The sequence below is a fragment of the Vulpes lagopus genome, chromosome 19 (assembly GCF_018345385.1).
Source record: "Vulpes lagopus strain Blue_001 chromosome 19, ASM1834538v1, whole genome shotgun sequence".
Lineage (NCBI taxonomy): Eukaryota > Metazoa > Chordata > Mammalia > Carnivora > Canidae > Vulpes > Vulpes lagopus.
The window spans coordinates 7,298,471-7,324,241 of NC_054842.1; the positions used below are offsets into that span (position 1 = coordinate 7,298,471).

Consider the following 25,771-nt stretch of genomic DNA (forward strand, 5'->3'; position numbering starts at 1 on the left):
GCTTGTGCTCTCTTTCTCAAATAAATAAAATATTAAAAACACCACCACAATGAGATACCACTTCAGACCTACTATAATGGCTATAATTTAAAAAAGAAAACCAGAAACCAGATTAACAAGTGTTGGTGAGGATGTGGAAAAACTAGAAGCCTCATACATTGCTGGGGAGAATGTAAAATAATGCATCTGCTTTGGAAAACAGTTTGATAATTCCTCAAAGTGTTTAAACATACTGTTACCATATGACCCAACAATCCTATTCCTTGGGAGCTATCTACGAGAAATAAAAAGGTATGTCCATACAAAAACTTGTACATAAATGTTCAGAGGACTACACAAATGTTCAGAGGAGTATTATTCATAACAGCCAAAAACTGGAAACAGCCCAAATGTCCATCAACTGACACATAAACAAAATGTGGGAAATCCATACACTGCAATATCACCAGTCGTGATAGATAGATAGATAGATGACAGATAGATAGATAGATAGATAGATAGATAGATGATAGATAGTTAAGGATGTTACAATATAGATAAATCTTGAAAACATTATACTAAATGAAAAGTCAATCACAAAAGCCTACATATTATATGATTCCATTTGTATGAAATGTCCAGAATAGGGAAATCCACAGAGGCAGAAGGCATATTAGTGGTTACACAGGGCTGGGTGTGGAAGAGGAAGAGGAAGGGTGCGGAATGACTGCTAATTAGTACAGGGTTTCTTTCTGGGGTAATGAAAGCATTCTAAAATTGGGTTGTGGTGCTGGTTGTGCAACTCTGTGACTATGCTAAAAACCACTTGAATTGTGTACACTTTAAATGGGTAAATTTTTACAGTATGTGAGGTATACCTCAATAAGGATACACCGACACACGATAACAATGCTTCACAAACGAGGGCTGTATAATGTTTATACCAGGTTTGGGAACAAATATAACCCAAATAAAAAATATAAGCAAAATCAATTGTATAATGGTTTAAATATAGTAGGATCCTAATATAATACAGAGTTTAGAATGATTCTTAGAGGCTAATAGCATTAAAAAAAAAGTCTTCCTCACAGCTCAGTCCCACTGAAAATGGGGCATAACTAACTGCATGAACATCAGAATCCAAGATAGTTTAGCAATAGATGCAAAAATTCCATATTTAACAATAAATTTGACATAACAAAAAAAATTGACATAACATTTATGGCATGTACTCTTCCTTTAAACAACAGACCATGGAAGACAGTTTTAAATTTGTGTTAAGGTAGTTTTAATTATTTCAATCTAGCTATTAGGAAATAGTTTTACTTAAATGTGTCTAAGGCAGTGATTTTGCAAGTGTAGATTCTATACTACTAGCAACAGCTTTAGCTGGAAACTGGGTAAACATGCAAATTTTCAACCCCATCCCAGACCCACTGAATGAGAAAATCTGGAAGTAGAGTCTAGCAATCTGTAACTTAACAAAACTCAAGTGGTTCTGCATGGAGGCTACAATGAGAAAAAGCACCTCCAAAGGCCAACTCACTTAATCAAGAATTAGGCTATAAGCAATGACTCAGTATTCTTTTTATTTTTATTTTTTTAAGATTTTATTTATTTGAGAGAGCCACAAGCAAGGGGAGTGGCAGAGGAAGAGGGCAAACAGTGTAGAAAGCTCGCCACAGGGCTCAATCTCAGGACCCCAGGATCATGACCTGAGCCAAAGGCAGACATTTAACCAGCTGAGCCACCCAGGAGTCCCCTAGTAACCTTTTTTAATAGGATACAGATACATTCACACAACTATGATTGATCACCAGACTATTTTCTTAAATTATTTTTCTCTCACTTAAAAAAGTCACTCCAAGGATAAATATAACTTGAAGTCAAGCTCAATTATATGCTGACCATGAATTAAGAAAAGTGGAGGGATGCCTAGGTGGCTTGGCAGGAAAACGTCTGCCTTCGTCTGCCTTCAGCTCAGGGCATGATCCAGGTACAGGGATAGAGTCCCGTACCCGGCTCCCTGAAAGGAGCCTGCTTCTCCCTCTGTGTCTCTGCCTCTCTCTCTCTCTCTCTCTCTCTCTCTGTCGTTCATGAATAAATAAATAAGAAAGAGAGAGAAAGAGAGAGAGAGGAAAGAAGGAAGGAAGGAAGGAAGGAAGGAAGGAAGGAAGGAAGGAAGGAAGGAAGGAAAAAAAGGAAAAAGGTGTGTAAGGGGTGGGAGAGGAGGATGGATGAAATAGATAAGGAGATTAAGAGTACACATATCATGATGAGCACTGAGTAATGTATAGAATTGTTGTATTATTATGTTGTGCGCCTAAAACTGATAGAGTATTGTATTTATACTTCAATAAAATAAATAAAATAGGTCTCTTCTAAATGAAAAAAATAAACTGGGTACACCACGGTATATCACAAAGTGATTTTTCTATTACTCTGGATATGCCTAAAACTGTTGTACTGAACATGGAGGGGCGCCTGGGTAGCTCAGTCAGTTAAGTGGTTGCCTTTGGCTCCAGTTGTGATCTCAGGGTCCTGGGATGGAGCTGGCATGGGGCTCCTCCTCACCAAGGAGCCTGCTTCTCCCTCTGCCTCTGCTCCTCCCCTTGCTCATGCTCTCTTTCTCTCTCTCAAATTAATAAATAAAATCTTTAAAAAAGAGAAAAAACTGTTGCACTTAACATGGATATATTTAATGTATTTCTTACAGGTTTTCTTAGCATGGTATCATTTATGCAAGGAACATTAAGTTTTGCTTTCTTCTCTTAAAAGGGATCTTGTAGTTGTTCAGTCTCAAATTTAATCTGTTCTCCTATATACTTCAAAGACTATAATAAATGGTAGATCTAAGATGTAAGAAAAAATTTTTTTTAACATTTTAAGTAAAATAAAAGGCAAGGAAGAATGCCTCTGAATCACTTGCTTTCCTGATAGATTATATTATATATGAGACTTCAATGAGTGTATTTATTTAATACATTGGATTTTTATCCATTGATCCAAGATATTTCCAAAAGTCTCGTCTCTAAAACCTTAAAAGGGGATTAAATCCTGAAGATTAGAGCCATTAAGACTAACTGAGCACATCTGCATACTACCTTTGTAATTCTCCTATTGTTTACTGATAGCCACACACTGTCATCTCAGTGGCCTCACTTTGCAGGACTTCCCTACACCCTTTTTGGTCCTGAGTCGTATCAGTAAGGGACAATAATCATCCACATGAAGTTTTTGACTGGTAACTGAGGTACCTCACATCACACCAGGGAAGATGATGAAAGCCCTGACCCATCAGGCCTATGGGCATATCCTGAGTCACCTTTCTGAATGGCTTATGATTTTAGAGGCCTGATGTGTATTTTCTATTTGAAATAGGGACATGCACGTGTTCAGAGAAACTTTAAGTTTCCTCATATTAGATTTGAACTTCATAATAAAACATGGGGAAGAGCAAGCACCAATGACAACCAAAAAGTCTGCCTCACATGGACACTTATATTGAAAACTGGTAGCAATCCTCACTTGGAAAAGATTTAGGCCCATCTAAATTTACCTCCCAAATTCTTTAAAGCACTGAATCTGTGTAATCCTTTTTGAGCTATAGTTTAAAAAAGAAAAGAAGAAGAAACAAAACAAAAACATAGGCATCCTACCTCAGGGTCCTTCCTCTAAAAGGAATATTTATAATAATGCACTCTTAGATATCTTTCTCCTGCCTTTAATATTGACTGAATTTGGTAACAGAAATAGGCAATATTCTCTCATTTAGCATGGAAGAATTTTAAGGTCTAATTTTCTATTTAAAAACATATATATTTATTTGCAGAGTACTTTTTAAGAGTTCACCCAATTCGATTTTGTATGGCTAAGACACAAGGGACATGCAAGTATTTTACAAAGTTCAAAAACTCTCAGGTGTAATATTTTTTACTGAATATTCCAAAAACTCTACCAAACATTTAGACATAAGCAGATACTGGAAGTTCACCTTTCCTACACATTGCAGGTTAAGCACATGCTTGAAAGACAAACACTGTTAGTAAAGCTATGTGCACTGGGGTTAACAGAACTTGTGAAACCACTGTTACCCAACCCTTCTGCGTACAGACAGCATGCTTGGGCTGCAGAATGGGCCCTGATACCTTTAGTTCTTTAAGCCCTTGCATGTATCTCCCTTCTACATCCTGTATCTGGTCCTTAAGGTCATAGATATCCTGCAGGACATAGGAATGAACCATTGCATAAAACCATGCACAAACATATCTTAAGTCTCAAAGAATTCAGATGAAAATGTGAATTATTTTTGTATATTCCAGACTAAAAGCAGAAAAATCAAAGTACACAGCATAACTGCCACTCTAAACCACAGAACAGGGCAAACAGGTCAGGTGATAGTGGGGCTGGAGAAGGTCTAGAGTAATCAATCTAAAGTGTTAAATATTTTCTTAGTATTAAGGAGTTTTGAAACAGCATTAGCAAAGGGAGGTGTGGGACTGTATATGAAAAAAACTATATAAATTATAACAGTCTTAACATATAATTTTTAAAATTTTATAAATCATTTAAATAATTTTTAACATAATGCTTTACCTAGAACTAGTAAAATATGTAGCAAATTAATTATAAGCAGCATATTTTACTGACTAATGCAGTTTTAAAAACTATAATAAATGGATATGAACAAAGTTGTCTTTCAATGACTTGCTTACCAACCACAATTAATTTGGGAGAAAGAAAATACAGGGAAGGAAGTTAAACACCTACATTTTAAACATTATGTCAAATGAGAAAGTCTATGCTGAGGATGCCATTTAAATGATGAGAAAAGAGCATCTGCTCCAAATGTTACCATAATCCTTAAAAGTAAAGCAGGTCAAATTTTAAATGGAAAATACAGTTTCCCTTATACCTGACCCTGTTATATACAATCTGTTCAGAATGCCTGATTTAGGGGGAAATGACTGCCACGGTTATTTTCCCCTAAGTACAATTCTGCAATACAGGCAGGATCAATTCTCAAAGGCCAGTCACACACACACTTGCTATATTATACTTCCCCTGCCCTCTTCATCCCTCCTTAGTAGGTCTGTCTGCTGGTTGATTCATTCAACAGGCACACACTGAAGGGCTACTAGGAGCCAAGTGTGGATACAAAACTCTCATTTCCTTCAAGGAAGTCATTCTCTTAAAGAAGCAATACAAGGAAATGGCAAGCACAAGCTAAGTTGTGAGGCTGGAGGGCTTTGTCCTCCTGTGTCCTGTCCCCCTGAAGACGAGTTGATCTCATTCAACGCTGCACCCCCAGCACCTATGCCTGGTACATAGTAAGAGCTTGATAAATACTGATACTCTCAAAGTCATACCATGTCAGCCTGGGTCAGCTCTCCTTCTTGACTGCCACTGTCACTGCTGCAAATCTCTCCGCCCTCTACCCCCCAGCCCACTTATACAGGCTGCCTATTTCTAAGCTAGACTCCTGTACCTACCCACCTACAATCTGACTCAGGACCCCAGTCCCCACCTCCTCCTCACTGTGTCAGCAGTCCAGGACCTCCACATTTGGCCCCCCCTCCAGCCGCACCCTGGGCATTCCTCTCACCCACACAAGGCACCTGCTCCTCAGTCACCCTCTCCTTCCTCTGCCTTCCTGTTCTCTCTCTACTGGTTCAAGTCAAGCAATGAAAATAATAATCAAGCCAGTCTATGAAAGAAAACAAAAGCCTTCTCTAAACTTCCTATCTCTATTGACCAATCAACTCCAATATTCTCTTCAGAGCAAGTTTCTTGCATCTTTTTCCACCACAGTTTTGACTTCACACTATTCAAGCACAGGGGACTGTTCCTCTCACCTCCAGTGCTTCCTCCAATCTGGAAGCACTCTTTAAGAGCACAAATCAGATACTCTTTTTAATATCCCACAGTTACCAGGAGAAAATCAAATGCCTTCTAGGCTACCATAAATGATGCTTTGTGGTCTGGCCCATGACTACTTCCCAGATCTGCCCCCTCATCTCCCTCTCCTTCTTACTTCTCATCCTACCTTCAGGCAATTGTGCTATACAGACAACCTTCTGGTTCTCTGAAGTTCTGAGAAAGCCTTTGCCTGATTCATTTGTTTTCGTCCTTCATAACCCTGTTCTGGCTACTACACAGTATCACACAATGTGGTTGTACTGCTTTCTATCAGTTTGTCTTCCCTATGAAACAGTGAACTCCTGAAGTTCATGATGTGGTACATTGCCTAAATCTCTGGGGTCAAGGGCTCAATAAACGTTGAATCAATTAATGAATGCAATTTTTATTACTACCCTTCCCCCACTGCTCACAACAGACATTCAAATACATTTTCAAAGTCCTCATCTTTTAATAAAAAGGTTAATAAGAAGAATGAGGACTCAACCCTGGTACTTCTGTTATCCCCGGTATTATTACATCTATAATGAAAAATTGAAAGATAACCATATTCAAGTAGCCAGATAATACCATAATGGCTCAAAAGACTGACAATTCCTAGACTCTGGTTCCTTGTATATACACATTTTTTCCATTTAAAATAAGGCCAATTATATCTGAAGTACTTTTACATACATTAACAAGATTTTTTTGGCATCTGTAAATTAGCAGAACTCATTCCAATATCATCAAATATTCAGGAAATAGAACAGAAAAAAAGAATTAACTAATCTCCCTCTTTTAGATCTGAGTCACATTCCTGAACTGTCTTTAACAATTTTTTTTTAAAGAACTCATACTCTTTTTCTTTCTACTAAGTCACATTAAATGTTAATAGTCCCAGTATTCTGTATACAAAGAAGCCAAAAAAAGGTTTTTAAAAAGCAAACCAAAGACTGCGGTTTACCCGCAATTCACTTAATGAGGTGTCTGGATCTACTAAGCTGCTGGTGTCTCCGCTCCCTCGTCTGGATGAATTTCCACTCAGAGGGGTTGTTGCTGAGGCAGAATTCCGAGATGAAGGCTAGAGAAAGAGGAAGAGGACACATCTAAGTCTTGTTTCTTTCCAAATGCATTCACTGTGGAAATTAAAACTGGGCCTGGGGTGGGGGTGTGAGGGAGACCTGTGTATGAGAAGGTGTGGACAGAGCAGACTGCTATGGGAAGGGGGGTATGCAGAGAAGGGCCCAGACACACTAAGCATAACTCTCTTTACTCCAATACTTTATTGGAATCTAGAATCCATAATAACAAAGGAAATAGTTTGTGTGCAAGTTGTTTCCTAAGTTTATCTTTGCTGTATCTTAAACAACACTGGGGTGAGCACATCAGATTAATTCAAAACAGTTCAGGACTTATAACTGGTATGCTAATTAGCAGTCCTTACTGAGTTCCTGAAGCTGCTTTAGAATCTTTTCTTTTCCTACTACTTTGATAAAGTTGGAAACAAAATCTGCAGCTCAAGCAAATTGTATCACTATGAATTTAGACTGCTATTCCCAGAGTTACTTTAAATGTTAGATTATGCTACTGGATTAACAAATGACACAGATCTATGCTGTTCGATATAGTAGCCATTAGCCACATGGGGCTACTGAGCATTTGACATATGGCTAGTCCAAACTGAGTTTTTTTTTTTTTTAATTGTAAAATACACACCAGATGTCAAAGGTTTACTATGGAAAAAAGAATGTAAAATATCTCATTAATAATTTTTCGCATTGATTACATTGAAATACTTTGGATATGAGTTAAATGAAATATATTATTTAAGTAAACTTTACCTGTTTCTTTTTACTGTTTTAATAAGGTTACTAGAAAATTTAAACTTACATATGTGGGGTACATTTGTGGCTTATGCTGTATCTCTACTGGACAGAACTGATATATCTTTTTTGGGTACCTCATGAAATTAATTCTGATAATTTCCCAAAGATGACTTTCTAAAAATATGTATAGAAGTTAGAAACTTTAACACAAAACAACTCCTAGAAAGGAGTTATTTAAAAAAAAAAAATTTAAGGGGGGGAAAAGAACCCTCAGATTTTGTCTCCACCATTCCTAAAGACACTTGATTTTCAGTGTTTAATGGCTTCTTCTCAGGATCAAATTCTAGGGAATGAAAATCAAAAGAGCAGCCAAAAGTTTAAGAAGTGACATTCAAGGAAATAAAAATGCAGTGTCTTTTCTCTTCCCAATGCTTCACATGATTCAACCTCGGAGGAATTTGGGGGGTCAAGAACAGGAAATAGATGAAGAGAGGAAGAGCAGCTCCACCAGTTCAAATGTAGTAAAATAATGAAATAGCAGTAGAAATTCAGTTTAATTGACCTTGAGAAACTAATTCCCTCAGGAATTTATATACTCACCCTTGTGTAATTTTCAGCATACTGTTTGTCAGATTTTTCATCCAACTAGAAAAGAACAGAGATAAAAATCAGGAAAAGATGCTTAGCATGCTGGGTTTTTTCAGAGGAAAAAAGAAGTGACCTCATTTTGAGTTCTCCAAGTTCAACCGATGTTTGGAACCTAAAAGTAAACATACTGAAACTGAAATACAAGTTGAGACACATAAGACAAAATGTCAAGAACTTTAATTCTTATCCTAGGGATGACATGCAGTAAGTAAGCTGTCCTTATGCAGAAGTTTAGAACTTATAGATTTTCTTTTCATGGTATTTGAAACATGTTAAAGAAAATTTTATGTAAACTTGAGTTTTGGCATTGCAAAAGTTAACACACAAAAAAAATTTGTACGCATCAAAAGGAGAAGACTGATAAAACCAAAGGCCAAAAACTTTATTATCTAAACATTATTAGGACAGGGACACATAGATAAGACCGGTACACATAGCCAAAAGACTTCAGATTGGATTAAAGCATGTTAAATATATCATCAAGAAAGATTTCTACCACAGCTCTTAAGGATCCAGTTCTTTGGGGTTTTTGGTTTTTGCTTTTTTAAGCAATACATGCACACATGTCAAAAAGAAAAGAAAAAAAACAAACAGCACAAAAGGGTACAACGAGGTAATAAGCCTCTCTTCCTACTATTTGACAACCAAACCTTCCAATTCTCAATCCAAAGGTAACCAGCCCCCGAGTCTTTAACAAATTCTAAACTAATGTCCCAAATACATTCTATATCCTCTTTTTCTCCTTACCAAGTTTCAGGAATTAAAGAAATGACCTCATTTTTCTTCATGGCATTTATGACTCTCTGACCCCATGTTAATTTATTTATTGTCTGATTTCTTTCTCCTTAAGGTAAGCTCTAGGTCTATATGTTCATTTCTGTATCCCTAACATCAAAAAGAACACCTGGCATGTAGAAGGACTTGAACTTGGTTGGACAAATGAGTCAATGAGTCATGCTCTACCATTTGTACTTATAAACTTTCTTCATTCACTTTAAGGGTAGCATCATGTCCTGTCATCTGGACACGCCATAACTGAGTTACCCTATCTTCTGCAGATAGGATTAGTGTTCCTTTCATAAAGAGAGGTACCTTATAGGTCTAATCCCAAATTCTGACTTTATGGCTGAGGAAAGAGAAATTCAGAGGTGTAAGATTTTCCTGAAAGTAGAACAACTACTAAATGTCAGGGTTGGGTCCATCATCTCTCAGTTTTGTGAATCTTAAACCCTGTATTCATATAACTTATATACTGTATTCATATAATGTATATACTGGTCCAGTTACCATTAGAGGGAAAAAGTCACAGAGAGATTTAACTAAAGGAAAATATACCCAGACTCCAACTCCTAGACCAACCCTCCTAGCCCAATCTAGGGGAAAAAATTTTGAAAACTTTCCTCGGTTAATTATTAAAACACAAAATGCCATTATTTCTGGCTCTATTCAGATCACTTCACTCTAACTTCCTCATATTTGAAAATTTTTCTGTTCTTTCATTGCCCACATTTATCATGTTCATTCCTCCCTCACAGTTATTTATCCAATAAACAGTTTACAATTAAAGGTGTTTACTTTATCAGAAGTACTATATCAGTAATGTAAATACTATCTTAGACTTTGATCTCTTTTTGCTACCTTTTACTGTAATACTCATAAAAAGGAATTGATTTTAGTTAACTTCGGTTTTTTAATCACATATAAAATGTGTGAAAACAACAAGCAATTGCAATAGTTTTTAATACTGGAAATTATTGTCGCAAAAAGGGATAAACTTCCACCACAGTTATACTAGTAAAACACATTGCCTGATATTTAAAGTGTTATTCTTCAGAATCAAAGAAATACCATATCTGAATAAAAATGCTGTATTTTCCCCCAGCTCCCTTCTTATGAGTTAAAGAGAAAAACAAGAAACCTTCAGAAACACTCTCCTAGGTCAATCTGAATATCTGAAATCCTGGCTTATATTCCCCTCTCAAAAAATGATCCCCCCCAAACCCACCCATTTTTTTTTAACAGTCACCTTGGAATGATCTTACATTTCGGAGGCTGCATCACTGAACTAGTCCATCGCAATGTTGATTCTTTCTATTACTTTCACTGTCTTCTGACAGATCCCAACTGTCGCAACCCAAACTGATCAAGTGCCAAACCTCAGGGATTGTTAAGGCAGCAGAAAATGCCAAGAGCAGCCATGCCGCAGTCCGGTCATTTGGGCTGCAGTGACTTGGCCAGAGACTCCAGGTCCGGCTTCTCAGATTGTGCTATATTATGTGCTGTCTTCCATTTAGACAAAAAGCTACTTGAAACCTGGTGTTCTAAAATAAAAGCCCCAATGCTTTCTCTAGCATCCCAGGAGGTCTACTATACAACTGCTCTGTAATGACAAGTTAATGTTCCTAATGATGACCCAGAGACTGCTGGATACTAAAAGGCTTTTAAATGGAATAAAATTTAATCATGTTTAATGTATTAAGGCACAAAATACAGAAAGATTGGTAAAAGGATGTATGCTTTCAACTATAAGATGAATAAAGATGATCTAATGCAAAACATGGTAACCACGGCTAATTAAAAAAACCTGTGTATAAAAAACAATGGAAAAATGAATATGTACTAATATATAAAACATTTATAAGATTAGTGAGTGAGAAATCAGAAAACAAAGGCTGTATAAACTATATTGTAACAATTCTATAAAACATGCAAATTAAACTGACATAGAAAAATACCAGAGGTAAATCAAATTATTAAAAAAGAAAGTTGCTAATAAAAAAGTAGATTAAAAAAAAAAACAAACCCAAAACAAAAAAACATTAAGCAAAGCTGTTTTTCTTCCCCCCAAATATGGTCCTTGGGAGTTGGTCATTAATGTTAACTATAGCCTACTAGTCCCAAAAATTTCAAGTAAATATTATGTCATTGTATCCTTAAATAATTAAACAGGTAATTTTCCAATCAGGAAAAGGGTTTCTTTGATAGGTGGAACTTGGAAGTCAGCTAACAAGCTTGCAATATTTCATATTAGTATTAATGTGAAAAGGAGAGCATGGGCACCTGGGTGGCTCAGTGGGTTAAGCATTAGATTCTTACTTTTGGCTCAGGTCATGATCTCAGGGTTCTGAGATGGAGCCCCACTTCTGGCTCCCTGGCTCAGTGGGGAGTCTGCTGCAGATTTTCTCTCCCTCTCCCTCTCCCCACCAACCCCTGCTCAAGCATGCACTCTCTCTCAAATATATAAATCTTAAAAAGGTGGGGGGGAGAAAAGCATGGCGGTAGACTTTATATTCCAGTTTGAATGCTTAACAATTCAAAAGTAGCATTTACTTAAAGAATTTCAAATTATCAACCAGTAAACAAAATCTTAAATATAATCTTTCCCACATTTCAGTGATAAATGCCTTTGCCTTATTTATGTCTAGGACATCTGAAAATACTTTGCTTTTGACATTAGAGATTATGGATTCTCTTTAAATCTAAACTCCTTTGAGTATTTGTTGAAATGAGCACATGTGATAAATATTTCTTAGAATACATATCTTGTCAAATGCTTTAAGCTCCTTATTTCTTTGTAAAAGAAAGATGTTTATTCTCGGATTAAAAGACCCTTTGAACCTCATTTCAGTATATGGCTACTTAGTTTGACAGATGATTTTACCTTACTAAAATGGTAAAATACAACTGAACCTTTTTGAATAGAAATAGAGCATTTTAGTTGTGAATACATTCTGATACTGTCATCTAAAAGTTGTTTAGAGAGGCATCTCTATGGCTCAGTCAGTTAAGCATTTGACTCTTGATTTCGGCTCAGGTCACGATCTCAGATCAAGCCCCAGGTCAGGCCCTGTGCTAAACGAGAAGCCTGCTTAGAATCCTCTCTCTCTCTCTCCCTCTAACCCTACCCCTATTCTCTCCCCTTGCACATGCACACACACTCTCTCTCAAAGAAAAAATAAAGATTTTTTAAAATTTGTTTAGAAATAAAGACTTGTATCTTGTTCTATTTTTTTTTTTTTCTTAAACAATGCAGAAAGGGGCACCTGGGTGGCTTAGTGGTTGAGCATCTGCCTTTGGCTTGGGTCGTGATCCCGGGGTCTGGAATCGAGTCCAGCATCGGGCTCCTCACAGGGAGCCTGCTTCTCCCTCTGCTTATGTCTCTGCCTCTCTCTGTGTCTCTCATGAATAAATAAATCAAATCTTTTTTAAAAATATAAATAAATTTTAAAAAATTAAAAAACAATGCAGAAAAAAAGACCAGAGGCTAAAGCAATCATAAATAGTATTGCCAAATCAGGGCCTGATACACTTTTTCAGCACTCCTAGCTCAGAAGTTATAAATGGAGCAGACTGTACACATATATTTGATCCACAATGGGGAAGCCTGAAAGTTTCTTTAAAAATTGTGAATTCATTGTCAGCATTTTAAAATCAGAATCTTTCACATAAAAATGCAGATTTCCTAGATTATCATTTCAAAAGGTAGGAGGGATCTTATCAATATCAAGTCTACTTTTCATTTGTCTACAATGAGCTATATAGTTATCATTTAAAAGAAATAGTGTTAGGGATCCCTGAGTGGCTCAGTGGTTCGACGCCTGCCTTCGACCCAGGGCGTGATCCTGGAGTCCCAGGATCAAGTCCCACATCAGGCTCCCTGCATGGAGCCTGCTTCTCCCTCTGCCTGTGTCTCTGCCTCTCTCTCTCTCTCTCTCATGAATAGATAAATAAAATCTTAAAAAAAAAAAAAAAAAAGAGGTGTCAAAGAGAAAACCAGGGGATTAGATCAGGCAGGGAAGTATCTGCTGGTTAAAGCTCCTTCATTAAGACAAATGCCTCGAGATGTCTCTACTGGACAATCTTTCCTAAAATTAGTTCCCAATGATTGTAAAAGCAATGAACAAGCATTTCTTCAAAATAATGCCATAGTCTAAATGTTTAAAATCTATTCAGATTCTTCCCAGTTACCGAAAATCAGTGATACTTTACTAAATAATATCTTTTATTTTTCAACCTTCAAAGTCTGTCCAGGACTTTACATATCCACCAAAATAAAAAGGAAAGAAAAAATTTAAGACTGATCAGGAATATCTCAATATGGGCTAGGCATTAGATGGTTTTAAGGAATTATTTTTAATTTTATTAGATATGATAATAGTGGGGTGAATATGAAAAAGAAATTCTCAATTAGAGATGCATACTGAACTAGTAGGAAATGACAGATTTGCTTTAAAATAATTCAGAAGAAAATAAATAAATAAATAAATAAATAATTCAGAAGACTGGGTGACAGGCATTGAAGAGGGCATTTGACTGCATGAGCACTGGGTGTTATGCTATATGTTGGCAAATTGAACTCCAATAAAAAAATATCAAAAAAATAAAAAATAAAATAATTCAGAAAAACAAAAGAGGGAGAGGGGAAGACATAAAGCAAAATTGGCAAAATACTGGCAACTGTTGAAGCTGCTAATGGGTTCTACAGGGGAAAATTTTCACAGAAAAGTTTTTTTAAAAATCAGAGCAGATCAATATATACATTCCAAAATAAAACAAGTAACTGTACTTTATGTTACAGCAGTCCAATAAAAATTAAGGCAGTAAATTATGTTTCTACTTTTCAAATAGCTAATGTATTAGCCGTTAGTCACAAGCCTGAGGCACCACAACCACCCCCATGCAATTCACTCACGCTGGTCAAATCGGGGATACTGATGTCATCCACCTCAGAGACTACGCTCCCCCTACGATTGGAGCGACTAAAATAATCGGCGGTAGAAACCTTTCAACCAGAAAAAATGAAATGCTTTAAAGGTTAAGAAAAGACAGATGAAAGGAGTAAGAACATTGGCACATGAGAGAAAAAAGAATTTTTTTGGTGCCTGATAAAGTATCATGCAATGAAGAAACAGTTGCAATTAACCTACTCAAAAAAGTAGAAATGTAAAGGGGTTCCTAAAGGAAATCATAGCTCTGCAAAACAAATTTTTATGCACCTTAACTTGAGTTAAGATACCTCAGATATCATTTACTGCTGAGGGCCAGAAAAGGGCTCCTGTGTTTAGCACATGCATCATCTTCACTAGGATAGTATTTACCTAAAGCCTCTACCATATTTCAAAAATTTATAGTTCATTATAGCTATCAGCTCTGTTAAGCACATATGTGCTCAATGCATTATTCTTTGCAGGGTTTTTACTACACCTTTTACCCAATTTCTACACTTCCCTCTTTTTCATATTCCTCAAGACCAGGAACTGTGGAACAAAATAAGGGAAGAACCACACTGGCTCCTTTCTGGTTCCCCAAACTCTGTCTTTTCCCACCTGAGACTTTGTCACTGGCCAAGAGAGCTCTTCTCTCACTCTTCAGGCAGCTGGCTCCTCCCATTTCAAGTCGCAGCTCAGAAGTCACTTCCATTGGGGAAGCTTTCTCTGACCATCCCATCCAAAGGGATGGATACACACACACATGCATCTCTCAATATTCCTGTCCTATCACTTGTTTTTCCCTTCACAAGCCGTGGGGTTACTTTTCGTCCTTTCTTGTTTATTTTCTATTTCTTTCACTAGGGTATAAGCTCCATGAAGTCAAATCTGGTCTGTCTAGCTGACCACATTATTCTCAGTACTTAATACACTGCCTCCCATATAATAAGTACTCCATAAACTTTTGTTGAATAATAAATGAGTACTTTTTACCTCACTCATCAGCCTTACCTCAGCTCTGATTACCTTGCTTAAGAACTTTTCCCTTAAAAGAAAAAGAACTCTTCCCTTCCAGGAAGGGAATTTTGAAATCCATCCACAGAGACAAAGAAGGCTTACAAGTGTGAAGTTTTGCTAAGGGCTAATGCAGTGGAGCAACATTATTTTTATTCACAGTTACAGTAATACAACTTAGATTTACATATACCTAATATTTTACTGGTTCCTACTGTCTCAGAATTTTGGTATTCTCCATATAGTAATTCATTTAATGCACATATTAAGCCTACCTACAAAGATAGTTATTAACATCCCCATTATAAATAAATTGCCATTAATACAATTAACAGGTTGTAGCTCAAACCCAGGCATTATTACTTTAAAGTTCCTGCCTGCCCCTTCTATTCCATCATGTGCCAAGCCACTTTCAGGGGTCCTGGCTTGTTTTTTGTCCTTCAGCTGTGAGTATGAGCATTAACTGGCTTGCCAATGGACCACAATTGCCTTAATTAGATCATTGCATTTTTGGTAACAAATCTCACAAATATTCGGTGTTCTCCTTTTCTATGAAAGCTTCAGATTTATAATCTTTCACAAAACATGGCTCTCTTTTCTAGCTCTAAGCTGACATATCACCCTTACCAACGGAATTTTCAAATCAATTCTTAAATATAGCAAAAATGTCATCAGCTCCCTGAAAAACTTCCAGCATCACCAAAAGAATAATCTGAAATCACATAATTTGTATTTTAACCTAGCTATTTGTTGCCTCTACAATTATTATGCTAGTTGAATTTTTAACCGAAAATTTTAAATTTGCCATCGACTCTTAACAAAGTTCACAGGTCTTAAAAGATGTATAAACAAACTATAAACAATACACCTTAAATACACAGCAAAGAAAGCAACTGATGGCAACATAATATGTAATCCATAGTTACAAAATTTACACAAAGTGTAGCATTGATTTTGCTGGAGAAGCTTTTTTGTTTCTGGTGAATGGTGTGCATAAATGCACGTGCACAAAACAACAAAAAATAAGTAAAAATCAAATACACAAAGACTAGCAACTAAGAGGTGTAAAGAGGCAAATTAATGATGACAGCTTCCACAGCCCACAGAGAATACATATTCACAGGAACACATTTTTAAAGGCAAATTACTCATATAAGCTAAATTTGAGCAAAATGTTCATTTTCAACAAATGCAAATTTCACTTTCCAGTAGATTTCATAGGATCACACATTGGTGCAATTTTAAAATTTATTGTGTTTGCATGCAAGCCACGCTCACCACACTGTCCCTTCGCCCATGACTGGCATGACCAGAAGACGCAATGCTTGCAGTGTCATCATCAGCAAACTACAGGTATTAAAAGCAGATAATGAAAAAGATGGGATTTCACTACAGGTCTTACATGACTATAAGCACATTAGGTAAAATTTGGGGAAGCATGCAAATACTCTACTTGAGCATATAATTGGCATCATTTATTGTGTACCATCAAACAGAAAAGTGGCTTTAAAGTATAAGAAACAATAACTGAACACCAAAAGATATTTCCAAAAAAGCACACAGAATAAAATACTACTCTATCTTTTATTTAAGTTACAGGAAAAAGGACAGGATTGGAGGGCTAGGGCATAAACAGACCAACCAAAACCAGCTAGGGATTTCATGCTTTTTAAACCACTAGGCCCTTTGGGATCCCAACAAGGGGTCAAAAACTATACTTAATGCTTTAGTTTGGGAGAGAAAATATAAAAACATCTTCAAGTGAAATAAGTCAAAGACAGAATTTCCTACCAGCCAGGACACTGAAATGATGATTCTTATTTTCCTTTATTTATTTCTATGCAATGGGTGGGAGATAGTTCTAAATCACCCTACAGTTTTCTTCCTATTTCACGAGCAGTAGAACATTTATCTTCCATGTGTATGGGTTACCTACATTCTGACATCACTGAGGAGTCATTCTGGCATCACTAAGATAATAATTCTGAATACAACTTGCAAATGAAATAACATGTAGCCAGCACACAAGGACAAGGTTCTACACTTGACTGAAAATATATTACCACAATTTTGTTTGCAAGGGGTCATCATATTGGTACATTAAAAATGCCACTGGGCCCAAGAATTGCCAAGTGGAATTTTATTACGGAGAGAGGTGAAATGTAAACTAACTACTGGTTAAGGAGATAAATGTTTACATTCCTGTGTAGATTTTTGTTAGGTATAAGAGTGGAATTCTTGAGAGTTTTAAAACTTCTAATGGCACTGGTTCCAGACTCATTTCAAAAATGATGTGCTAAGTCACAGTCACACGGAAACCACAGATTAGGACAAATTAGTATACCCGAGTTTGTGTACTGAAGAAGAATGATAATCCATGCACAAAGAGTGAAAAACACACATCCTCAATATTCTGGACTGTGAGTACAGATTAAGGAAACAACCCAAAGTATCTAGAAAGCATGCAAAGAGACGAGACGGCTCACCACAGGACTGCTTCGGGCCGAACTTATTCTTGATGAGTAATAACTGTATTCAGACGGCTATAAAGTTTCCAAGAAGAAAGGTTTTACAATACTGGTCAGCTTCTTTTCCTGCTGGGGGCTACATTAGTGACCCTAGACCTAAGCGGTCACAGGCTTCCAGGGTCTGGATCCTGACCTCCCTCCCCAACCTTCCAGACACAGTAGCCCTTAGCTAGAGGGGGAGGAGGGGAAGGGGTGCCTGAAGAGTACTGCTTCCATCCTCTTCCTCAGAGACTAATAACCAGGAAGAGAGGCTTCTCCACCTACACATCCCCTTCATACTGTAAGCCCAATTTCCAACAAGCAGTTCCTCACAGCTTGAGGGAGAGTAACAACTGGCTAGCTCATGGGTCACAGCTTAGAGAGCAACTGCAGGTCAGATTAAATGACTTTTTCTTTGTAAGTAAACTGTGCCCACCTCCACAACACCCTCCTCACTGCCTCCCTCCAGCTGACTTACAGTTCGAGACCCATATGGGTTATATAATCCACCGTCACACAATGACACCTAAAGGACAGAGGAAACACCACTCTGTTTATTCAGGTAGCAAAGCTGTTTTTAAAATGTCACAACTTCTTTGCAATACTCAGTTCCAAAAAGTGTTGTAGAATGGCGTGTCAGGTGAGAACACTCACTGATGTGTAAAGTCCTACATCAGTCCCAAAACTTCAAACTCACACTTCATTTAAAAAGCATCATTACAGTATTTCCTTTCATCATGTCATGAAACTAGGAGAAGGAACATTTATGAATTTATTCTCTCAAAGGAGGGAACTAAACAGAAAAGGAAGACAAGGGACACAAAGCATTTTGCCCACTGGCACAATAAAATGAAACTACAAAGCCTCAAGTTGCCAGTCTACTAGAACAGGCCACAGCACAACAAAGCAACAGCCTGAAAGCAACCAGCTCACAACTTGCACGTTAAACAGAGCTTAGCTTTTGCTTTCTAGTCAGCTTGCTTTATTAGAGCCTAGTATTAACGTGGCCAAGGCCACAGTTATCCCAAAGAAACTGTGTATGGGCAGCCATCTCAGAAAAATATACAAATTTAGTGGGACCATAGAAGTTTGTCTTCTCTACAGGAAACCAATTCTAAGCACGGGCCTACCAATAGCCAGTAATATCTGGAAAATAAGGGCTTTTTTCTTACTACCCTAAAGTTTTGCATTTTAAGCACTGGCAGCACATTCTGCAGTACACATAGCATTAAAGCCATGTGTCCTTGACTATTTTGGAGGAAAGCTGTCAAGCCAGAGTCAGCACCATGAGAGCAGCTTCACCAGGAGTACACACATTGGAAGAGAAAGATACAAACCAGACTGGTACTTTTCAGCAGACCAGAGTTTGCAGTAAAGGAGGCCTATGAAAAAAGTGCATGATTTAACCCAAAGAAAAGCAACTGGTAGCTCTGAAGGCAGCACACTTCTCAGAAAGTACTAACCCTGGTACTCTTTGATGTCGCCAGCGGGTCACTACACAGGGAAGAAGACTGCTAAGAAACAAAAAGAACAGAAAAGATAATTAAGCAAAACCAAAGGAGAACTGGTCTCTCCATCATGAGAACAGAAGCTGTGTTTATTCTACACTCCAAAATTCATTAGCAATTCCTGAGGGCTTAAAGTAGTTAGGTAACATATAAGGTGAGAAAAACTTAGCCTAGAATAGTTTTCTATAAATGTGTGTAAGTCCTATTGGGCTTTCAATAATAATGTTAGAAGGTAGGGTGGTAACCTAAGAAAACACTCAAGAAAAGAGGGCCATGGCACAGGCAGTGTGGAGGACAGTGGCCACATCTAGGTCACCAGCAACTGCTGGGAAATTTTCTGAGATCTCACAGGAGACTCCCGATGGACCTGATTGCTGAGGAACCAGGTAAATGAGCTCTGAGTTATCATTACAAGTACTCTCTTCTAAATAAATTAGAAAGCCTGTATTTTCAAAACAAGCCATGGACAAAGTGTCTTAGTTTAGGCACATAAAATGTACTGGTCACAATGAATCCAAGGCACTAACAAGGCAGAGCACATTTAAAAATGAAACTAAACCTGGAGCACCTGGGTGGCTCAGTGGTTGTGTGTCTGCCTTTGGCTCAGGGTGTGATCCCAGGGTCCTGGGATAGAGTGGTGCATCAGGCTCCCCGTAGGGAGCCTGCTTCTCCCTCTGCCTGTGTCTCTGCCTCTCTCTGTGTCTCTCATGAATAATAAAAACTTAAAAAAAAAAAAAAGGAACTAAGTCTTTCTTTTTCTGATGTCATCTGACAATATAATTTTCAATTCTTTTTTCTAAACCCATCAGATAGGGCAAATAATATCTAAGTTGTGTGTGCAGGTTTTGACAACTGAATTATTTTATATGTACTATGTGCCATATATTTGTGTTTCCAATATACAATGTGCCACATATCTTGAAAAAATAAGGATTCTCACATTAAACAAATAATTATATTCTTCTCATCCCATTTACAGTTTAAATTTTTACATGTAAGCTTTTATTACAAGGCCATCCATTATGATGCATACTGATGCCTACAGCTTATTCTGAACTATAACCCCCCCCCCCAAAAAAAAGATGGATCATTGGATTGATAGATGGGCAGACACACAATAATATGATAAAGGAAATATAGTAAAATATTAATTGTAGAATCTAAGAAGTAGGCATGTGGGTGGTTACTATATAATTCTTTAAACATTTCTGTGTTAAACATTTTTATTTTAAAAAACTGGAAAAAAAGTAGACTCATTTACAGTTGTGGTGGTTCAATAGTTCACATGTAAAGATACAGAAATTCTATGAATTCAGTTACCACAAACTAGTGTACATACAGCCACTCACAGATTAGTTCTAACTAGTCAAAATGCAAAACCGGGAGTTAGAAAGTTGTTAAAGTTGGATAAGACACACAAAGCCAAAAAGCTTGAGACAAACCCGACTGTAGTAGGCAGAGGTAGGTTTGCTATGTCTAAGACTGCTATAGTTTCTCTGGTCAAAGTAGAGGCCACTCTGCAAAAAGTAAAATTAAACACATTTTTCTTAGGTTAAACATTGTTGACAACACACAAAGGCAAACTCTGATATATTACCAATCCCTTCTCCTCCAAAACAATGACTTTAAAGCACTGAATCACATTAAATAAAACTCAAAATAATAGTTATCTCAATTCTCAAAAGAAAGACTAATATTAAAGGTTAACTGTTTTCAAACCAAGTTATGACATTTTTTTACTTTAAAAACATGAGCACAAACCCTCAGTCAAAATGGAATGGAAATAATAAGTGACTTATTCTCATGTCATACTTAGTAACATCCTTGAAAAATCCAGGACAACTGAGTAATTACCACTTTTATAATCCACTTGGCAATGCCACAGAAAATCGTAAAGTCTTTCTTCAAACTTTTCCTAGTCCCATTATTTGTCAAAATACTCTGATGGATTTAAGTTACCAAAGACATAGTGCAATTGTGTACTAAATAGGTTTGGCCTAAAACATTTATGGCAGTTCAGTGTCAATACACAGCACAAAACAAGTGATTATACACATTGTGGTTACCTGACAAAAAGAAAGTCATGTATAACATTCCCTTTCTAACTTATCCAGCCATCTTTTTCCCTCAAAGTTAAGGAAATGTATGCAATCCCTTGACTGAAAGACTCTGCCTGCACTGCTGGCACTGCAAATTGGGGGCACCCCTACTCCCACTGACCCCCCGCCACTCCTGGCCTTGCCTCCCCACACCACACCCTCAAAAAGGTACCAGAGCTCATCTCACCCCAGAGCTCACAATGCTTCACCAGTCTCTCACTAATGTCCTCACCATTATATTCCCTCTTACTTGCCAATGCCTACCAAGCCTGTCCCACACCCCACCAAAGGTCAGAGCCCTTCCACAGCAACCAGTTAACAGGGAACTCGGGACAGATTCTCCTGCCAGTACTGCGGCAGCCTAATTGGAACAGCTGTTCCTAATGCCCCAAATGGGCATTCTAGATACATTGTCCCCCTGACAGAAATGTTTAGCAAGGTGGCTGGAGTGGAGCACTATTAGTTCTGCAGTCTAATGGCATTCTAGGTTAAAAAGTTTTCTGCAAGACAACATGGGAACTCTGCTAAAACATACCTCATTGTTACTACCAGAAAATTCATTCCACATTCCCAAAATTTAACCTATGAACTCTCAGAATGAAACCTATTTGTGAGTTTGGTACTGCCTATAATATCATAATTAAATCAACTCAAATTTCTAAAATAAGGATAAAAAAACCTCACTAAAACTATTCTTGAAGTATATTCCAGAGGACAGTTCATAAATGAAAATAGACAATTAAGAATTCCTTGTATTAACTTGATATTAAATCCTGTAAGTGAAAACAAAATTACTTTTAATTAAGATTCTAATAAATCATATTTTAGTATGTTATCAAATTTCAATAATGCCTAAGGCATACACCAAAGCAGTCATAATTCTTAAGTTCCCTAAAAGTAATCAGTGAATTTTACAGCAGCGTAAGACAGTGGGACATGAGACAGAACACAACTAACCAGTGGGTCTTTATGAGAACCAGAAGATCTCTTCTTCATTCCGTAAGAGTGACTATAAGAATGATTCTGGAAGTAAACATTTGAAGTTAACCTTCATGATCACATAGTGAAGTTTAAAAATTAACTTAATAAAATGTCTTAAAATTATACACAGAAAGAGGTATATGCGATACAGAGTAGTCTCCATTAAATCTATTTCTCTGTTGTCAGTAAAAGATATATGGCACTTAACTGACTAGCTAAGATATATAGCATCTTAACACATCTGCATTCCCCCTCATCTTCTCCTGTGACATCCATCTCCATGTAGAGCCAGCTAAAAAGACGTAATTAGGACACAGAGCCAGGCAGGGCATTTGTGAGTTTACCCCACACTTTGAGTCCTTCTATCTTCTTTATAAAGGTGTGAGTGACAAGAGGGTCTACCTCCTTCTAGGTCTTCCTTAGCTAAAGGCCAAAAAGCAATCCTTTGGGATCAACAAAAATAAAATGGAGAGAGAAAGAACATGACATTGCTTTGTCCAAGAAAATACTCTGGACCCAAGTTAGTGGTCCCACAGCACATGCTGCTCAGGAGGAAAACAGCCAAGATGGTATGGATTGCCCCTTGTAGCAACACCATTATCAGACAATGACTTTACACGAAGATCCTCTGAAGACAGCACTGTCTCAGTACGTTAACTTCTCCCAGGAGCACCAAGCCAAGTGTATATGAGGGAATAAAGGACAGAAATACTACTATGCAGGTCATTAAGTAGACAAGAAACCCAATCTAGCTATATACTGCTCACCTAAAATGAGGAAGTGCAGGTAGAAGTGTCTTACCTATCAACAGTCTGCTCTAGGCAAATTATCTGACATAGGCACAGCTAGATCCAGAATCCATCGTCTACATTTTTCTTTTTTGAATATATGTATCATATGACTATATAGCCTAGAAACTCAGGCAATCTGACATAATATTAACACAAGGAATACATGCTATAACTAAACTTCTGTGGCTAAACTGACATACATAAAAAAAAAAAAAAACCAACCAAATCAAGCAAAAATCAGCAGACATAACTGATGTTTCAAGTATGACCTGTCACTGCTGGCTACTTCCTGTTTAGCAGCTTCACACCTGCTGGCTTGTGACACATAACAAGAAACACAGCAGGGTCTGTAGTCAGTGGATATCAAACACTGGCAAAGACATGTCTTCAGGCAATGCATATGTCAGCTGGGTAGCTCATCACTAGAAAAGATATTTCTATACCAATTTTAGGCCTGAATAAGGAAGTAAATCATTTTTATCTGATCCTGAAATTCTAAAAGAAAAAATTATTTAAATGTTCAATTATACCACAATTGCAAACCAATGATTGTTGCATTGGTGGCCACATGCTTTCCCCAAAACAAAATAACAAACCTGTGAAAGTTAGTCATAATCTCATAATGATTAGCATGATCAGGCAATTATAAAGTAAAACTACATTAAACACAAGTCATGCACTACATACTAATGATGAAAGTCTTGACGATCGATCCTTGAGAGGGTCATACTGGATTTCAGAAAAAGTTGAAAGTTGGTTGTATTTCCAAAATCAGAAATATAAAGAGGAAAAAAAGCATTTGCAAAGTTATTAAAAATCCAAACTAACTGGAATTTAAGTTAAAATTTTTTAATCCAGCACTACTTTAAAAGTACAAAATTAATATTCTTACCCACACCCACACTTTCCTAGAATAAATTACTGCACATAAATAATATAATCGGGCTTACAAAAAAAGCAATTGCAGCATCAAAATGTGGAAGTTCCCTTGGATCTGCCTGTGGATACAGAGCTGAAAAACTTCCTTTCTCAAGAACTTTCCCTATTCAAAACACTGTACAAGGGGGCACCTGGATGGCTCAGCAGTTGAGTGTCTGCCTTTGGCTCAGGTTGTGATCCTGGGGCCCTGGGATCCAGTCCCACATCAGACTCCTCGTGGGGAGCCTGCTTCTCCCTCCACCTATGTCTCTGCCCCTCTCTCTGTGTCTCTCATGAATAAATAAATAAAATCTTAAAAAAAAAAAAAAAAGTACAACACTGGAAACAGTCCACGCAAAGTATGGAATATGCAGAGTATACATACAAGTGTGACATTAAGTATCAGTCAAAGAAAAATACATAAAATTTATGGTAAGACCAGAAAAAACATTTCAGGTAGTGTCCTTAAGAAAATAATAGGCATAACACATTTCAGAGCCAAGAAATTGAATTAAATAGTAACAACTTAGATTTATGATTTCCTAATTTTGTTCTTTAAGCATTCTAGCTTACACATTTTAAGCAATCTTATCCAGAAGTGGCAAGCAATAAAAAGTGTTATTATATGTGTAAATAAATCTTGTTTATCTAAAATTTTCTAAAATGCCTAAAGGTGTGCATTTGGTAAATTACGTGCAAAGGTAAAATGTCATTTGATGAGTGACATTTCCCTGAAAGTAAAGTTCCTTCTTTATAGAAATTTCACTTAGGCCTTTTCTCCATTAACAAAATATCTTTTTTGTTTAAAAAAAAAAAAAAAAAAAACCATCACTAAAACATGTATTACTCAAGCCACACATTCTTGCATATAAACTATTCCACCCTCCCAACCAGATAAGTTCACTGAAGAAAACAGTCATGTCTTATGTTCTCTGATCCTCTCTGTAGCACCAATGGCATTTTACAAAGGCACGGAATTTAACAAGTGAATTGAAATTGCCCTATTTCAATTTTCCCTTTCTAAAATATAATGCAAAGTTCAGCTGATTTTTTAAAAATTGCTGAATCTACTTGGTAAGAAATCCATACCTTGGACACTCCAACTGCTACTAGAACAACTGGGTAAATGAAAAGAATCCCCCTAATACATGCCAACTGGCATTTATGCTACTTAAAAACAAATAGTTCATCAAAGGAAATAGAGCAAACAAGTTGTGGAAACTACGTTCAGCAAATGTCTATTACCATTAGAATATACCTATTACTCAAGCCCGCAGAACTCTGAGAACAACAGTGAATGCATTATTAACACTGAACATTTTTCTAAACTACACACCATGATGTCTTTCCTTTTAGGTGTACTGGCTCTGCTCCAGTGTGTCCCAATTATGTCCTTCGATGGGTTCTTCCATGGAATTAAACAGTGTAGTAGTAAATGGCAAAACAAAAATTGTAAGCATATTAAAATTAATTCATTAAAATTTAATTTAAGGATGTTGATAATTAAAGCGGGACTAATACATACAAGAGTAAAAATCTGTACCAATAAGAAACTGCAATGTATCCCAACCACTCGGGTTCAAGATCATCTCAATTTTCTAACTTTGGATCTCTACCTTACAGTCTTCTTGTATTTCAATATAAAAAGCAATGACTAAGCATTTGTAAGATGCTTTTTAAAGGCAGATTATTTTTTAAAGAAACAAACTGCTTAAATTCTAAGTTCAGGGCTTTGATTTCATCCTCTTTTCCCCAAACCTACCATTCACAGTTCTAAACTATCTTTGCTCTTTTTATTTTTTTATAGAATGTCTATAGCATGGACACCATTTTCAACCCAACTACCATCTGGCAAGAAAGTATTAACTGAAATTAAGTGGACAAAATGAAA

General features: G+C 36.9%; 1 protein-coding gene across 14 annotated transcripts in view; it reads right to left on the reverse strand.

Annotated features, from left to right (window-relative positions):
* LRRFIP2 (LRR binding FLII interacting protein 2) overlaps nt 1–25,771 on the reverse strand; it is a 109,077-nt gene that overhangs the window by 31,416 nt on the left and 51,890 nt on the right. For 4 of the 14 annotated variants that reach the window (XM_041734278.1, XM_041734277.1, XM_041734286.1 and 1 more), the window contains exons 7-19: nt 25,217–25,285; nt 23,650–23,691; nt 22,148–22,213; nt 20,534–20,608; nt 19,047–19,097; nt 18,921–18,965; nt 18,062–18,109; nt 17,563–17,619; nt 16,355–16,423; nt 14,047–14,136; nt 8,307–8,351; nt 6,845–6,961; nt 4,128–4,199 (exon numbers count right to left, since the gene is read on the reverse strand). In XM_041734278.1, coding sequence (XP_041590212.1) covers nt 4,128–4,199; nt 6,845–6,961; nt 8,307–8,351; nt 14,047–14,136; nt 16,355–16,423; nt 17,563–17,619; nt 18,062–18,109; nt 18,921–18,965; nt 19,047–19,097; nt 20,534–20,608; nt 22,148–22,213; nt 23,650–23,691; nt 25,217–25,285 — 846 coding nt within the window. The remainder of the gene's footprint in view (nt 1–4,127; nt 4,200–6,844; nt 6,962–8,306; nt 8,352–14,046; nt 14,137–16,354; nt 16,424–17,562; nt 17,620–18,061; nt 18,110–18,920; nt 18,966–19,046; nt 19,098–20,533; nt 20,609–22,147; nt 22,214–23,649; nt 23,692–25,216; nt 25,286–25,771) is intronic. The other 10 variants (XM_041734284.1, XM_041734287.1, XM_041734290.1 and 7 more) reach the window with 7 other exon arrangements.